Source organism: Mirounga angustirostris, unplaced genomic scaffold, assembly GCF_029215605.1.
Source record: "Mirounga angustirostris isolate CCGP_5_RB_7025 unplaced genomic scaffold, mMirAng1.0.hap1 SCAF_3, whole genome shotgun sequence".
Classification (NCBI taxonomy): domain Eukaryota; kingdom Metazoa; phylum Chordata; class Mammalia; order Carnivora; family Phocidae; genus Mirounga; species Mirounga angustirostris.
The window spans coordinates 156,667,200-156,680,269 of NW_026991711.1; the positions used below are offsets into that span (position 1 = coordinate 156,667,200).

A 13,070-nucleotide genomic window follows, 5' to 3' on the forward strand; every position below is an offset into this window, starting at 1 on the left:
TAACACTAGATACTTGGCTTCTTCTAATGATCACAGCAGGGTTTTATAATTATATTCTCTAAATAAATAGTTTTATTGCTCTGGCTTTACCTTTATACCTTGGTAAAATTTTATTTATGGTCTAGATATTAAGAATGAATCACAGCCTGAAGTCATTTTAAGTCCCTTTTTCTAATAAGGTGGGCTACTGAAAGTACTATTTATGACTGTGTAACGAAGGTCTGAATTTCTTGATTCTTTTAAGTATTCAGGTTGGTTATGTGGTTATTTGTCTTGTTTTGTTTTTAAATACAGCAGTGCCAAAATGTAAAACTTCTTAAAAAGCAAAGTCCAGGTTAAGATAACCTGTCTTCCATGACTCATTTATCTTGTGTTGATTGTTCTTTAGAGCTGTTTGGTTTCTATTGTCATGTTAATGTTGACTATTAACTTCTTTCCTACAGCATGGATTTGTGGTATCGTTTCTATCACTGTCATTAGCCTGCTTTCCTTGCTAGGCGTGATCTTGGTTCCCATCATTAACCAAGGATGCTTCAAATTTCTTCTGACCTTCCTTGTTGCACTAGCTGTAGGAACAATGAGTGGAGATGCCCTTCTTCATCTACTGCCCCATGTAAGAAACTTTTAATCTTTAAAAAAAAATATTTAAGCGAAAAGGTCCTTCATTAGCAAGCTGTGTAGCACGCCAATCTAGTAATTGTTTTATTTGCTTGTAGGATGAAGTATTTTTCCCATTTGCATAGTTTTAATAGCAATATATTTTTTTAAGATTTTATTTATTTATTTGACAGAGAGAGACACAGCGAGAGAGGGAGCACAAGCAGGGGGAGTGGGAGAGGGAGAAGCAGGCTTCCCACTGAGCAGGGAGCCCGATGCGGGGCTCGATCCCAGGACCCTGGGATCATGACCTGAGCCGAAGGCAGACACTTAATGACTGAGCCACCCAGGCACCCCAATAGCAATATTTTTGAGATAAATTGAATCATTAGGTTTTAAAATAGCAACAGAAATTGGTAACATCGTTTTACTTTTTCCCCCTCACAGTGTATACATACCAAATCACTATGATGTACACTTTAAATATCTTAGTTTTGTAAGTCAGTTTAACCTCAGTAGAGCTGAAATTTAAAAAAAAACATGCTCTGTTAGCAGTTCTGAAATATACCATTCACTGACTTTTATCTGTAAGAAAGCCTTTAGAAGAAATATCTAAGAGGTCTCATAATGCCACAGGCACTTTATTTGTTCAGGAATAGGTTGACATGCTCAGTTAACAATTTTAGGCATTTAGCGCCTTACACTTGGGGCTGTTTATCTTTTCACCTGGCATACCACTTGTTTTCTTCTATTTTAGGACACTTTTTTTTTTTTAAGATTTATTTAGTTGAGAGAGACAGGCAGAGAGTATGCGAATGTGCATTTGAGTGAGGGGAGGGGCAAAGAGAGACAATCATCAAGCAGACTCCCCACCCAGGGAGTACCCTGAGATCATGACCTGAAACCAAGAGTCGGCAACTCAGCCGACTGACCCAGGTGCCCCATATTCCAGGAGACGCTTCTGATGATAAGATCTTATGCCCACACTCTAGTTACCTTGCTTATCATCCTCCCAGGATTTTATCCAGTATTACTGCTTTTACTTCAAATTATGAAAATCCTGGGGCTTTTTCTTTTCCAAATGTCAAATTATAGGTTTGAATATTTTTTTTAATTCTTACCACCTCCTTCTGGAATATTTGGGAGACAGAATTGTATTTTTTTTTTTTTAAGTGATCTCTGCACGCAGTGTGGGGCTGGGACTTAAAGCCCAGAGGTCAAGAGTTGGATGCTCTACCACCTGTGCCAGCCAGACGCCCCCAGAATTGTATTTGTGTGTTTTGTATAATCCTTCTCCCCTTCTTCACTTTTGGTTGAGAATTCCAGATGTGGTATCTGGAATAATATATAGCACTGCCTTAAATTGATTAATGAATCTTAAAATTGTGAATATGAATTTTTTTGGTAAGTTGATGATTTACTTATTTTCCCCTTTATTCCCACCCCTTGCTTACCCTTTTTACCAGTCATCAAGAAAAGCAGCAGTTTTAAAACTAGGCCAAGTAAGGACAGTTGAAGTGAGAATAGTCTTTAAGTGCTATTTAACTTATTTTTTCTAAGAAGTATTAATTACTTAAAGCTGTAATCTTTTGAATGGTCTTGCCTTCTTTGCGAAGTTTAGAAACCTTCTCTTGGCCACTAGCAAATGGAGAAGGAATACAAATGTTATAGGGAAGGAAAATACTTTAGTTCTCTAACTTTTAAGGTCACTGTTGTGAAGCTTACTCATTTCGCAATTAAAAAGTAACTTTGTTTCTGTACATTTGTTTTTGCTAGAGCTTTAAAATGTAGAGAATTAAACACGTTTAAGTATATACTCTGCTATTGTTCCACAGTATAAGGACAGGTCGCACCTCATTGCTTGTTTAAAATAGTTTATAAGAGAAAGCATAAAAATATAATCAATTTAAGAAAAAGTCAGATGACAGAGAGTCACAGGTTTTGAGCTGCTGGTGAATTAGTTTATTTTTACTAAACGTTAGGCATCTGGGTCTTGTTTCCTTCAGTTTACAAAGGACCCCTCGCTCCTTAATATGTTACTGCTGCTCCATTCTCACTATAGGATGTATCTTAACCCCTATAGGCATTTGAGTTTGTGGTCTTCGAGTTACCATGACATGTAATACTTTCTAGGCCACTGAGAACATCAGAATTCAATAGGAGGCTACTTATATTTAAGTGAAATAATATTTAGAGAACCACTTCAAAAATTGAAAGGTATTTTCTGTGTGTCTTCTAGGAGATTATAATCTCAAAATTTTAAAAAGCATTTTTAATTACTTAATTCAAGAAGTTTTTGTTATTCTTATTAATAGTCTCAGGGTGGACATGATCACAGTCATCAACATGCGCATGGGCATGGACATTCTCATGGACATGAATCTAAGAAGTTTTTGGAAGAATATGATGCTGTATTGAAAGGACTTGTTGCCCTAGGAGGCATTTACTTGTTATTTATCATTGAACACTGCATTAGAATGTTTAAGCACTACAAACAGCAAAGAGTAAGTATTTTTTAATGGCTTCTCCCATTTTCTGAGATAGAAAACTTAACAAAAAAAAAATCGTTTTCTGGCCACATGCTTAATTGTGATATTGGTATGTATTAAAGGAAACATTGACTTTGATCTTTGTCATTCTTTGTCATTACATTTGTCATTTATAATCAAGATACAGCATTCTTAGTTTTAGTTACTTTGTTGGATTTTTTTCTAGTTGACTTAAATAGGGTAGGAAAAGCTATTGGCCAATTTCTGTTTATTTAAAAAAACCAAAAATGTATAAATAGAGTTCCACTTAGGTCATATTTTCAAGTATAAGTGGCTTTCATTGTCCTGTTTTTCAAAGAAAATGTTTCACACAACACATTTCTTTATCAGAAATGCTAATAGTAGAAGCACTAGAGGTGAGAAGGATTTAGATTTGGGGGGCTTGTAGGAAGGAAATATAATGAAATGAAAGAAATGGTGATGAACCTCTTGGGAGATGATGTTGAGACTATTGATGAAATACCCTGCTTGTCATGAGCTGTGTTTCATGGCACATTTGTGAGAATAAGATAAATATCTAAAATAATTTTTCCCCTAAGTAATTTCAGGGCTACTACCATTTACACCCTTCCCTTTTCACAGTGGTTTACATCTGTTTCTAAAGCTCTGTCTTGAGAACATCTCCCTAACATGTTTGTGATACTAGTGCTGATTATCTTCAGTATACTCTGCTTAAGAGGAACAGTGTATTATGTCTAGAGAACATTTTTAAAAAGCTTATACAAAAAAGAGAACATTCTTAACTTTTTGCTGGTTCACTACAAATATTCAAAAAAAAAAGAAGAAATCTTTTTCCTCAAAGACAAAGGATAGTCATGATCATAATATATATACGGTCCACTCTTACAATACAACCTTTATGTTATTTTTATGTATATATTTTGCTTGTGTATGTATGTGTTTTTTTTCTTTGAGATAAAATATGGTTAATTTTTTTAACTTTTTTAAAATTATTTTATTATGTTAATCACCATACATTACATCATTAGTTTTTGATGTAGTGTTCCATGATTCATTGTTTGTGCATAACACCCAGTGCTCCATGCAGTACGTGCCCTCTTTAATACCCACCACCAGGCTAACCCATCCACCCACCCCCCTCCCCTCTAGAACCCTCAGTTTGTTTCTCAGAGTCCATAGTCTCTCATGGTTTGTCTCCCCCTCTGATTTCCCCCCAGAACAGAGCTCTAAACTGAGATTCAGGGGGAGTGATTCTAATTCTTGCCTAGGCACAGACTAGCTGTGAAACTATGACTCATCTGTCATGGTTTCCAGTTGCTATCTAAATCTATGGGAAATAAACCTACTTTTTATCTGTATTTTCGTATCATACTCTAAATAGTATATTTAATTTTAATTGCCATGTTTTAGTCTGGACATCATCATATTTAATTGCCTCCAAAGAAAGGTGATCAAGATGATGTGCCAATAAATTATCATCTGAGGAATGGTAAAAGGAACTGGGAAGGATCAAAAGTGAAAGAAATCTAACAGTATTTGGTTTTTGAAAGCTGTGTGGAAAGGTTGAATGGGTAAAGAAGAGAATAATGTGGGAGGGATGCCAAGGTGAGAGTGGTAGAAGGAAATGAGTCAGAAGAGGGGTGATGGGAGCTTGAACTAGAGTCATATCATAAAAAGGGTAAGAGAAGCTGACGAAGAGAGTTCTTTCAATGAGAGAATAAGTTGATCGTTGATGACAGGTAAGAAATACAGGAATTTTAGGGTCCATTGCAAAGGATATAGAGAAGTTTTGGAATTACTGTAAAGCCCTGATTTTCTTTAGTTTTGTGTACCTGTTAACACTGAGGCAGCAAATATTAATATATAATATGTATAAAATATTAGGGTCTGCATAACTTACAGATAAATATAAAATGTAGTCTTTCAAGAGATCAAGATAAAGTTTTCTGTTTTTTATAATTTAATCTTGATCTCATTTTGAATTTAAATTTACTGACTAAATTAAACAGGTTTATTTTTGTAAACTATTAATACAGGAGAATAGAGTCCCCTGTAGAACATGGTACTCGTTTTGTAAATTCGAAATTGTGGGAAGTAAATAACTGTGAAAGGAGCCCCTAAATCTACTAGTAAGAAATTCTTTAAGTATATCAAAGAAAGGACTCTGGGCAGGTAAATCAGTATATCTTTTTTATGATAAATAGCATAATGAGTAACCAGAGATGAAAAAGTATATGGCATTTTTTGAAGAAAGAGAATTAGTGGTATTTGAATAGAACAGATATTGGACCATCTCTGTAGAAGAATCATTTATTGGAAGGAAGCTTTCAGAGCATAAATTAATACATCAGATGCTGACTGGTTTCAGCAAGTTGAGGCTCTGAGGGTAATGATTTGGCAAGTTTTTAGAAAAGTAGACAATCAGAACCAAAGCAGTTGAACAGAATCCCAGCTGGTGTTTGCATTTTCTTAACACTTTTGTACTAGTGTTGGCTCTCCCCCCCCCCCCCGCCCCACCCCTCTTTTTCCCTTCTTTAACTCATGACTGCTGTTTCTTTTCTTCTCTTTAAGTTGTCTCCATATTACTTTCTCTTGAACATTTGGTGTTTCCCCAGTTTCTGTTACTTACTGCTGTGAAGCAGAACAACCCACAGCGTAATGGCTTATAACAATAATTTAGTATTTCTCTTGATTCTGTGGTCTCCATCTCAGTGTAGTACTCCTCCACATGGCCTCTCTTGAGGGTCTGTACTGAGTTTCTCCATAGCAGAGTGGCTAGCTTCCCTGAGCAAAAGCAGAAGGTGCCAGGCTTCTTGCAGACGGTCCCAGAACCAGCCCATCATCACTTTCTTGCATTCTGTTGATCAAAAGGGCAGACCTTATTTGCTGTCTTAAATTTACATAGATTGGAAATAGAAATTTAAGTTGGAAGAGTTGTCAGTGGTAGTTACGTAGTTACACTGATAAAAGAAGAAAGCAGACTATTGAAAGATAGGAAAATTCAAACCTAAACAATGAAATAAAATAATTAGGATATATTAATAATTGAGGATAGATTAGATGAGAAAGAAAACCTATCTTTATTGCAAAGCTGTGAAGAGTCAGTTACTGATAGGTCATTTTCATACATCACCTCATTTAATCCTAAGAATCTGTCATTTTTATTTTACAAATCAGTATTCTTTTTTTTTTTTAAAGGATTTTATTTATTTATTTGAGAGAGAGAGAATGAGAGACAGAAAGCACGAGAGGGAAGAGGGTCAGAGGGAGAAGCAGACTCCCCGCTGAGCAGGGAGCCCGATGTGGGACTCGATCCCGGGACTCCAGGATCATGACCTGAGCTGAAGGCAGTCGCTTAACCAACTGAGCCACCCAGGCACCCCTACAGATCAGTATTCTTATGCCCACGTCTCACAGAAGTAAACTACAGATTTTGGGACTTTAATGCAAGTGTGACTCTGGCCATTATGTCACATGTAGGGAAATGTAAGATTGCATTCAACACAATGAAATTCAAAGGAATAAACTTTAGTTTTTTGGAACTTCCTATTGCCATACACTGTTAAATAAGGCAGATATTAAATATATTTCACATTTCACTCAGTTGCATATAATCTAGTATTGTGTACCCCATTCTGTACTTTGAAGTAGATGAATTGCACCTTTTAGTTGAATAATTGGGAAAAAGAAAACACGACATATAAATTTAGTTGGATATTTTATCTAGTTAGACCCCTTGATTAATTTCTAAAAACTTTTTCTCACTTTTTTCCTAAATAATTTATGAATAAAGTGTTAGTACCAGTTATCCCCATAGATGTTAACAAGTGAATATTGTTGCTAATTGTGGCTGCATATTTGATATTAATACCAGATTCTTTTCAGGGAAAACAGAAATGGTTTATGAAGCAGAGCACAGAAGAATCAACTATTGGAAGGAAGCTTTCAGATCATAAGTTAAATAATACACCAGATGCTGATTGGCTTCAGCTCAAGCCTCTTGCCGGTAGACAACAGTTCTGACTAAAGAGAAACTTTTAAATATAAAAATTGAAATATTGCTTCTAAACTGTGTCTGTGTTTGAAATACCTTGTTTTTGTGGCTTTCCTAATATTAGTTTATAACTTGTATTTTCTTAAATGTGAGTGTATCTTGTGATTTTGTTAGTGTTTTATTTATTTTAGCCTTATTTATACTGAAACGTGGGACTAATTATATCACAGGGCAAGGAACTTATTGCACTTTTACTTCACAGGGAAAAAAAGAATGAAACAAAAGGCTTCATAAGCAGTGTACTCATGTTATTTTTAGATCTTGGCAATACAAATTCTCTGTGCCCTCCATATGTGATTGGTTTCAAATGGAAGAGGGAGAGTGGTCTCCATACAAAAAAATCTCTGCTCACCCATTCATCTTTTCTGTTGCCTGATAGATGTGATGAGATAGCTTACAGTTTTCAAGGAAACAGAAAAATTTTTTAATCTAATTGTACCTCTTTTTGAACTTGTGTTTCCCTTGAGTATACGAATGATTTTCTGCAGAAAGGGGGCGGATGAGACTCTTAACTGTACTCTGCTCCAAAATACAATTTGAGAAGTAGTAGGCTCTTTGTCACATAATAAATAGCTTTTGAAAACTAGGTGAGAAGCCAACCTCAGTTAACAAAAGTACTTGTCAGATGTTGTTATCACTTACATGGATTTCTGAACTTGCTTTTAGTATTGATCTGAGCAGCATTTTCAGATGGGTGGAGCATTGGAGGGTGCCAGTTATTTAAAGTTTGTCTTTGTTTTCTAGAGTGATAAGAGAAGGTTAGAGTGGGTAAACTTTAAGGTTCCTTCTTTCCCTGAAAAATTACGGGTCCATTGTATTGTCCCGTAAATGCTGCAATAACTTTCTCCCCTTTGGTTTTCACCAGCTGTTTATGATGTACTCCTTAAGTTTCGGTGTCTTCATGCTTGCCTGTTCTTCTCACTTTGCCTGCTATTGAGCTCAGTGCTCTTATTTACTTCATGTGCTTCATCTTTTGGATGCTCAAAACCCCAGTTTGTTGTGTGTGCACATGTGTCTTTGTTTTATTTGCTTTTATACATTTACTTGGGACTTGTAAAAGACATTTACTTAAGGAATGTTTATTACACTGCTATTCTGCCTGGGTTTAAATTAGCAAAGAAGGGTTCATTTACGTGTTGATAAAGTATACCCTTTGCTGTTATAAACGTAGGAACTGATGACTCGGTTGTTTCTGAAGATCGACTTAATGAAACTGAACTGACAGATTTAGAAGGTCAACAGGAATCCCCTCCTAAAAATTACCTTTGTGTGGAAGAGGAGAAAACCATGGACCATTCTCACAGTGATGGACTACATACCATTCGTGAGCATGATCTCCATGCTGCTGCCCACAACCACCACGACGAGAGTAAAACTGTGCTGAGGAAACACAACCATCAGCGGCACCACAAACATTCTCACCATTCTCATGGGCCCTGTCATTCTGGATCTGATCTCAAAGAAACAGGGATAGCTAATATAGCATGGATGGTAATCATGGGGGATGGCATCCACAACTTCAGTGATGGGCTAGCAATCGGTAAGTAGGTGTGAAACTTGGGTTAAAATCCGTTGTTCTTTAAGACCATTTTCCTTTGTCCACAGTTTCAGTACTAATATTATGAATTAGAATACATAAGATTAACTTTTGGAGGTTAACAAGTATACTGCTGTGTTTTACTCTAGTCATTTAATTTTTTTTTCCCAGAGGCTGTGTTAATGTTTTTGATGAGTTTATTTGGGGCATAGAGGTGTAATTTTACTGGATTTTCCTTTGAACATAAAATGTCTATAATATAATATAATATGTCTTTAATAACATTTCAAGGCATAGTCACCATATGAAAAAAGCTACCTTAACATTTTATTTTCAAATACATTTATAGGACCCTGAATGTATAATTTCAATCCTAGGTTTAATAATTTTTTTTTTGTCTTTGAAAAGGTGAAGAAAAATTTACATGTTAAAAATCCATTTTACCAAATTCAAATACTATATTAGAGCCTTGCTAATGTAAACTGATATAACCAGTTAAGGAGAATATTAAACGTGATTAATACATGATTTTCTTTTCCTGACTTGACTCAGAAGTAGGCTTTGATTTCTTTCAGAAAGGAGAGGCCATATTTTTGAATCTACCGTAGCTGTCAATGTTAAAGAATAAACAATTTTACTAGGAGAATCAAATGCATTTATACCTCTGATACTCAGTCCTCCAGACCATCAGACAAATAATACTTTGTAGCACTTATGCTCTAAACCCAGAGAAGTTCAGATAAGGATAGTAGCCATTTAGCTATCTTTAAATATTTAAATGGGAGAGCAAATAAAATCGTAGGTTTACAGAACTTAAAATTTAGCATCAGACTTGCACTCAGAGACTGAAATGCTGAAAACCATTACTACTCCCAAGCTTTTAGTGAGTTAGAAGGCTACCCTAATGGAGGATTTAATTTCTCAGGGAATACTTCCTTCATTGAGTAGCTCTTTTCTCTGGTTGTCATATACCTATTGTACTTCACTATATATTCAAAACGTATAGTGTAAGATAAGTGTGAGTCACTCACATATTATGAAATTAATTTAGGTAGACAAAAGAGGCTGTACCTGTCATTATTAATGAAAATGGAAAAAGCAGAAGTAAACGTCACTTGATTTTCTTTCTACCCCCAACCTCAGGAGCAGCTTTCAGTGCTGGATTGACGGGAGGAATCAGTACTTCTATAGCTGTCTTCTGTCATGAGCTGCCACATGAGTTAGGTAATATATAACCTTAAGAATTTCACCAGATTTCGTCAAATCTAAGACTTCTTCAATTATAAATGTGTCTAAATTTTGGAGAGGTTAAACATAAAAATGGCTGATGGCAAGTATAAATGTCATCATTCTCTTACTATATAATTTGTGTTATACGTGCCTAAAAATGTACATTGTTTTATGTGTATGTATTTTTAATTTATATGAACAGTATCATGTTATATCCCATTCTGTTCCTTACCTTATGTTACTAATCATTACGCTTTTAAACTCCATCCAGGTTATCATGAGTTAATTTAATATGTTGCTTTTACCCAGTACTCAAGAGTTATGCAGTTACTACATTTTACATATTTAGCACCTAGTACTGGATACACCATGCCTTTAATGTCCTGTCATCACAGATAATGATGCATTTAACATCTATAGACTTAGTGCCTATAGGCTGTTCTGAGAACATCGTTTGGGCATCTACCCAGGAACAGAATTGATGGGTCCCAGGATATATATGCCCAAGAAGTGCCACATTATTATCCACAATGGTCATACTAGTATAATTTCTAACCAGCAATACCTGAGAATTCCTGTGTTTCCACATCCCTGCCAAGATTTGACATTAAGTTCATTAAGTTTTGTCAATTTGATAGGTGTAAAATGATCGTTTTTTTGTTGTTCTAGTTAAGCACTTACTGATCTACCAATGATTTTTTATTCTTTTAGTCTCTTCATGTGTTTGGGTTTTTTTCTATTAATTGAAAAACATTAGATGTGAACATGCATTCATCATATAGAAAATATGCAAGGGTTGTGGAGATGACATTAATTTGAAAGAAAAAAAGAACTCCGTCTTTTAAGTACTGAAGGAATTTCTTTTAGTGGAATCTCAAGGAGTACTCAAGGAATCTCTTGCTAGATTATTTTTCTTAAATTTATCTGACTATGAAACATCTATCATTTGACTGTGTTTTTGTTGGTAGTAGTAGCCTTATTTGCTTATTTTGAATAGAGTTTATGTATATAATTTGCTTAGAAAATTATTAACTCCTCACAAAAAGCAGAACGATCTATTAGTGCTTACTTGGTGCTGATTCTTTAAGCCTCGATTCCATACTTAGAGTTTTGTTCTTTTGCCAGCTTTGGGCATGTGGTCTTATATCTTGGTTCATGCCCCATCATCCTTTACCCTGACTAAACCATCATTGCCTTTATTGTCTTTTGCTTGAACAATTTCCATAGTGTTTATATCTAGTTTCATTCTGTTCTAGTCCATCTCATATACCTTATCCTAGATATATCTTCTCAGATGTGACTTGCTCATGTAATCAGAATCTTTCAGTTGCTTCCCTTATGTATAGAGTTAGAAGCTGAGATTCATTAGTCCTACTTTAGGTGACCTTCATTTCTGCCTACCTTTTTAGCCTTACTCATTGTACTTGCTGTTGCATGTTTTCCACTTCACCCAAACACAATTCACCAAATATACTGTGGGTGCCTGAGCCTGTTTCTTTGCTTATACCATTCTCCTCCTTGGCTTGTCCTGCTACTTGCGTCCATAGTTAATTATGTTAAGAGTATTTTTTTTCCCCTCTAACTTCAGGACTGCCCTCTGGTCCCTTACTTTTTCCTCTGAACTTTATCATTTACTTTCAGTAGGTCTTTCTTTTGGTACTTAGTATATATCCATCTTAGATGTCCTCTTTCTTAATATGTAGGCTCTTTGTGTGCAGATACTGTATCTTATACCCTTCTTTTAACTGCTTTCCTGTGTTTTAGAGAGTAATCTGCCAAATACTTCTTGCAATTCCATAGCAATACATCAGGGCTGTCAGTTTTTATATGTAACATATTGCCTAATAATTTTAGCCTTCCATTTTTCTTTTGAACTTGTTTAGAAATAGACTTGGATAGTCCTATACACACATCCACAGTATACTGGGAAAACCTTCAACTTCCCTTCCTACTCACTTCCTGCTCCCTAAATGGAATACGTCATGCCACTTCATGATTATTGACAGCAGGGAGTCTGGAGATTAGGGATGGTTGCCTTCCTACCACTTACTCCTTTTTCTGTCTGTAGTTTCTCGTTGAAAGTGACACACAAGGAATGATAGCCACATGTAAAACAAATGCAGGACAGGTCTTAATGGCTAGGTAAGGCCTTGATCCCCATTGCAGAGCTCTTGTAAAAGCTGGATTATAGAACTCTGCTTGGGCCAGGACTCCTCGATGAGACATTAGACCACAAATCTCTACCTATTTTATCCCACAAACCAGAAGTTGAAATGTTACTATTGCTATGAGAGGAAACAACAATTTAAAGTATATTGAGGAAAAAAAAATAAAGTATATTGAGGAGCACTTGGGTGGCTCAGTCAGTTAAATATCCAACTCTTGATTTTGGCTCAGGTCATCATTGCAGGGTCTTGAGAATGAGCCCTGCATTGAGCACAGCACCTGCTTGGGATTCTATCTCTCCCTCTCCCTTGTCCTTCCCCCAGCTCATGTGCATGCTCACACTCTCAAAAAAAAAAAAAATGAATAAAAATAAAACTTTTATTAAAGTATATTGAACTTTTACCAGCAGGAAAGGAGTGAAACCCTAAGAAAATGCGCACACTTAGTGGTAAATCCACATAAACTCCATATTCTAGGTGTTGAGGCTGCTAGGGAAGAAAGAGCACAACTCTGGAGGTGATAGAAAATGCTTTGGACCTTGCATCCATCAAGGTAGGAAGTGGTCTACTGACCATAACCAAAGGAAATGTTAAAAAAAAAAAAAAAATTTGTACAGCCTATTTTTTTGCCTTTAAGGCACAGTTATGGGCACTTTGGTAAAATAGGCCCAGATGAATATCCTACTCTGATTATCCACTCTTACTCACTTGGAGAAGAGGGGAATCTGGAGAGAGAAGTATAGAAACATCTTCCTCAAACTCCCAAGCAAGAGAAAGATTATTCCCCTTGAAGCTGAGATAGAAGCATGGCAGGTGGATAGGGGAGACATCTTCTCCTTGGTTAACAGGTTAAGATACTGGCAAAGCAGCATAATATGTCACATTCCAGTATAATTTATTTGATCTAAAACCTCTTTGGCCGTAGTTAAATTTTTTATTATGAATTCTTAAAACTGTTCTGGGATTTTTATACTGAA

At 35.8% G+C, this 13,070-nt stretch overlaps 1 protein-coding gene across 3 annotated transcripts in view; it reads left to right on the forward strand.

Moving 5' to 3' along the window:
• Positions 1 to 13,070, forward strand: part of SLC39A10 (solute carrier family 39 member 10) — a 65,523-nt gene that overhangs the window by 42,391 nt on the left and 10,062 nt on the right. For all 3 annotated transcript variants that reach the window (XR_010410255.1, XM_064586843.1, XM_045868319.3), the window contains 5 exons: positions 444 to 613; positions 2,913 to 3,101; positions 6,993 to 7,113; positions 8,333 to 8,701; positions 9,842 to 9,922. Coding sequence is in view for 2 of the 3 variants with exons in the window: in XM_064586843.1 (XP_064442913.1) it covers positions 444 to 613; positions 2,913 to 3,101; positions 6,993 to 7,113; positions 8,333 to 8,701; positions 9,842 to 9,922 (930 nt within the window). In the remaining variant the exon portion in view is untranslated. The remainder of the gene's footprint in view (positions 1 to 443; positions 614 to 2,912; positions 3,102 to 6,992; positions 7,114 to 8,332; positions 8,702 to 9,841; positions 9,923 to 13,070) is intronic.